The following is a 5,094-nucleotide window of genomic DNA, read 5'->3' as shown; positions in this document are numbered from 1 at the left end:
TCGTATATTATTACATGACCAGTGAGAGAGAGAGAGAGGAATCCGACGTGGTTCGATAGTGATCTCATATTGGTTTTGTGTTCCGTAACAACAAAAATAATAACAATACGACGATTCGCTCCAAGTCGTATGAAAGAGGAGTCGTAATAACAATAATAATAAATAATAATAATAATAATAATAATATGATGTTTCGTCGGCGATCCTAGTCGTTTACGGTGTTCACCTGGGGCGACGACGAGTGAACGCCGCCGATGCGCACACCGGTTTCCGAGCGCATACCGACCGGTCCAGCCACCCCCCAACCACCCTAGAACCTACCGCCGTGCATACCAGGCGACAATCACATGCCCGACTCACGCAGCAGTGTAGCGCCTAATCTCGAATCGTACACGTCGGCCGTAAACGGTAAACAAAAACACGTGGACCCACAACAACAACAATAAATACTAATATTATACGGAGCGGGTGGGGGTGGGCGAGCAGCAGCTGTCTCGGTCCCGGAGAAGACTGCAGCGCAGAGCCGGTTGGGTGTTATTACATTATTATTATTATTATTATTATTATTATTATTGCAGTCGCACGACATAGTACGAGCGGCGGTCGGGCGGTGCACGGACGAAGAAAACGAAAACGTCGTCGCCCGACGATGCCTAGACCGAAGACGCAGGACGAACGTGCGTTTTTAATCGTATTAAAAAATTAAATAACATAACGCGTTACCGTGCACGCGCACACACCGCGCGCATGTACACCGCCAAGATAAGCCGGCCTAACGTTCCTTATTTTATTCCGTTGCCGACCGTTACGCCGCCGCCGCCGTCACAATAATATCGGTTAAACCGTCGACCGCGATAACGAGCGCAACGCCGCGTGTAAAAAGCGATTCGAGCCGCCGCGTTCCGGACAGTATTGCACACGGTCGTGACGATGAGCGTACACGAGGTCGGCCGGCCGTCCGTCCGATGACGACGACGTCCGAATCGAATGATAGTAATAATTTATCGTAAAACCCGTCGCCGCCGAAAACTTTACCGACCGACTGACCGACCGACAGCCAGTAGCCAGCAGCCATGGTCCTGTGTTTTGGTAAGCATAATATTTATACTTTAGGTATAAAGTTTATTACAATAATAATAATAATAATATATTTATATGATTTATAATATTCGTCATTATGATAATATATGGATGTTATTATGAATAATAGCTGCCTAATAATAATATGTTGTCACTAACGTGAGAGAGTTGTCGTTATCACTTATCAGTTATCGTTATGCAAGTCAACGGCGGCAAAGACTTCACGTGACGTTTTTGTTGTCGTGCGATTTTTTTATTTGGTACCCGCCTAGTACACATGCACACCTATGACGTCGTTACCGTAGATGACGAGCTCGAGGAAAGTAAAACGTCTTAATTTAATTCGAATTTTCCACTCGGAAGTCGATCGGCATTCGTCAGATCGATCAACGCGATTCCATCGTTCGATATCGGTTTGATTTTTCGCTTCGACGTACGTTACCTATTTAACGGTTATTACGTAATGTTTGAATGATTTATGTGTTACGTATAATCGTATCGTTGTATAGATTACCGACAGTAATACATTATTTGTTTTTAAATTATTTTTTATGTAAATGTAAATTACATATCATATTATAATAGCTTCTGAAGTTTTCATAATATAATAATATTATCATTGATTGTGGTCACATGCATAGGTGTGTGGACACAAAGCTTTACGAAATATGTACAGCTCGTACAACATGAGTATATTATGACGCACAGTAATATGATCGCTCAGTAATCCAACGAATTAACAAAATAATAAATTGTTCTCAATCATCGAATTAATTCTGTTCTGTAGGTCATTAGACTTTTTTATTTATTACATTATGAGCTCTCAACAGAACACCTCAACTGTTATACAGTATATTACTGCTCAGTAATCCAACGAATCAACAAAATAATAAATTGTTCTCAATCATCGAATTATTTCTGTTCTGTAGGTCATTACACTTTTTATTTATTACATTATGAGCTCTCAATAGAACACCTCAACTGTTATACACTTATACAGTCTACTACGTATAATATACAAGACGTGTACGGGTGTATGGGCGGGCGTATTGTATTGGTATAATTCATAGTTATGACTTGTGAGTAGTTACGACTAGGTATTTAATTAACTTATCAAAGTCGTAAACTGTACCAATTACTCATAATTTCATAAATGTTATTTTTATTAGCTGTTTGCTACAACCATAGTTCATGATAGACATCGTTGACAAAAGGAATCAACAACGAATTTATAATGTGCAAATGTATACAAATCATAAACGCGATAAACTGACTCGTTCCGAAAGCTGTATTAGCTGGTAGTAGAGTAAACAATTTTTTAATAATGTACATAAATATACATTTTAATATTTTATTGACTTTCAAAATGCTTATAAAAAGTCTTTTTATGGGTTTATTGTTACATGCATTTGGTGTACAAAAAAGTATTTGACATTAAAAAATTGCATACCATTAGATAAATAATGATAGAAATAATATAATTTTATGTAGGTAAAACAACATAATAAATCTCAGTATATTATGAAATATTAGATGGTTACAATTCAAGTTTTCACTATATTTTACTTTAAATCATTTTGGTTAATTTTTTTCCAATTTAAAGAAATGTTATTTTGTTAAAGTTGAACATATTTTTATTATTGATTTGAAATATTATTTAATTTGAATTTTTTAATGTATAAACATGCAATTGTATGTTACTGATTTATTTATTTAGATACTAGATAGGTATCTACCATCTATGTTAGTTTATAATGAGAAACTCCACGTTGGCTGCTGCTAAATACTAATATTTTCAAGTGGTTAACACGTGTGATGAGGTTTAAATTAAACTAATGATGTGGGATTACATGGCATACTATATATATATATATATATATATATATATATATTACTACTTAGTCGAGGGGTAAACCACTATTAAAAAATGTGTACACTAGATTTCAGATTTCCAAAGATTTCAAGAGATTTCCATAGATAACCAAAGATTACTAGAGATTTCCATAGATTACCAAAGATTACCAAAGATTACTAGAGATTTCCAAAGATTACCAAAGATTACTAGAGATTTCCAAAGATTACCTTTAAAATAAAAAGTAAAAATATACATATTGGGCCTGTATGATATAATATAATATAATATGTTATGGTTATGTTAGGTTAGACGTATATTATAGGCATTCTGAAATACCAAGAAATAGGTTTCATTTAATTTATGGCTAATTATTACCTATATAATATTGATGGAAAAAATAAAAAACAAATTACCTCGAATAAAGACTAGTTGTTTGACATATTATTTTATTTGAATTGTTAATGTTAAATATTTATAGTTTATAATTTATTTTTTTTTTAATTTGTAAGTTTTACTTATTTAGCTTAGATAAACGAATAATATAATATTAAAAATAAAAAGGAATATTTAATTTGACTTTATACAGTTTTGGTCAATTTTTAAAACTATGTAAGCATATGTTTAAAATTAATTAACAACCCTATTTATTATAAAAAAAAAAGTACTGTATTCGAAACCAAAGAAATCACATTTGACACCAACATTAATATTAACAATAATATTTGCGCTAAATTAAAGTAATTTTTTTAGGTATGACCAAAGTCCAAATTATGCTTTACATAAGTTTATTGCACATTAAAAAATCTACCTAATTTACCAGTTATATTAACGAAATATTAAAAAAAAAATAACAAAATGTGAATGCAATTACAGTTTACAATAAAATTGTAATAAAATGTAGTAAATTGTAGTTAAATGTAGTAAAATGTAGTGAAATTTTCTCAAATATATTTGGGATTTTATTTTTTTCATATAGATTAAAACGGGTTAAAACTACCAACAAAATACAAACTATGATTTCTGTGCTTAAGAAAATTCCTTTTAAGTTACATTTTAGATAAGTACTAAAATTGATTCCTATTTTTTTCTTATTGATTAACAATACCTACAAAACACAAATATTTGAAAGCAAAGTATTTTTAGTAGCGTTCCATAATGAGAAATAAATTCAAATAATTAATGCTCAAGTAACTAATTGCAGACTGTTTTTAAAATCTTCCTTCTACAATATATTCATTTTTAACAAACTTGTGATATTTCAGTGAATTTATATGGTAGCAGTGATGTCACACTAGGTACAATACGCTTGTTTTCAACGAACTACAATATTTCTATATACTTTTGAATCCAATAAGATTTTTTTCGTGCTTAACAAAATATATATTTATGTTATATTTATACCTTGACATAGAAGTGTAATTACTGATTCAATTAGTTCAACATTTGCTTCGATTAGACTATTTTACAAAGCTTAAAAAAAAATGATTTTAACTGAAGTGTTTTATTTAAGTAAAATCATCATATTCTGAATTGAATGGTAAAAAAAATAGTATAAAGTAGACTTTTTACTTTAAAAACTCGTTTATGTTCAACTATGGTAATAATAACAACACATTTTTTAATTAAAAATAATATTTTCACTTTAAAGAAAATAACGAGGAAAATAACATGTATACAAAATATATATTTAACATAAAAACTAAATAGAATACATGTTTTCTAATGCATTAATCAATATATTGTTATTTTTTTTCTTCTGATTGAGATGATTTTTAAGAATACAATTATTGCATATATGAAACAGACGAAAACAATTTTGTGATTGAGCTGCAAAAGGTATTAGATGATCTTCTAAATGATGAAGATACAGCAGATTTCGGAAAGTACTTTAAGACTACATATTCACAGAGAGCAGAAAAGTGGGCCTATTTTAATAGAAAACATGTTGGTATTAACACTAACATGTACCTTGAAGCACTTCATAAATCTATAAAATATTGTTATTTAGAAGGCAAAAGCTGCAAACGTTTAGATTTATCGATCAATGCCCTAATGTCATTGGTGAGGGACAAAAGTTTTGAAAGAATCATTAAAATTTCAAAACAAAAAATGTCTTATAAACTGACACAAATTATTGCAGCTCACAATAAAAGTACAAA

General features: G+C 31.1%; 1 protein-coding gene across 2 annotated transcripts in view; it reads left to right on the top strand.

Annotated features, from left to right (window-relative positions):
* Positions 1-368: 368 nt before the first annotated feature.
* LOC100163879 (probable cation-transporting ATPase 13A3) overlaps positions 369-5,094 on the top strand; it is a 25,743-nt gene continuing 21,017 nt past the window's right edge. For both annotated transcript variants that reach the window (XR_001679010.2, XM_008182003.3), the window contains exon 1: positions 369-1,089. Coding sequence is in view for 1 of the 2 variants with exons in the window: in XM_008182003.3 (XP_008180225.1) it covers positions 1,074-1,089 (16 nt within the window). In the remaining variant the exon portion in view is untranslated. The remainder of the gene's footprint in view (positions 1,090-5,094) is intronic.

The sequence above is a fragment of the Acyrthosiphon pisum genome, chromosome X (assembly GCF_005508785.2).
Source record: "Acyrthosiphon pisum isolate AL4f chromosome X, pea_aphid_22Mar2018_4r6ur, whole genome shotgun sequence".
NCBI lineage: Eukaryota > Metazoa > Arthropoda > Insecta > Hemiptera > Aphididae > Acyrthosiphon > Acyrthosiphon pisum.
This window is presented reverse-complemented; position numbering and strand designations above follow the sequence as displayed.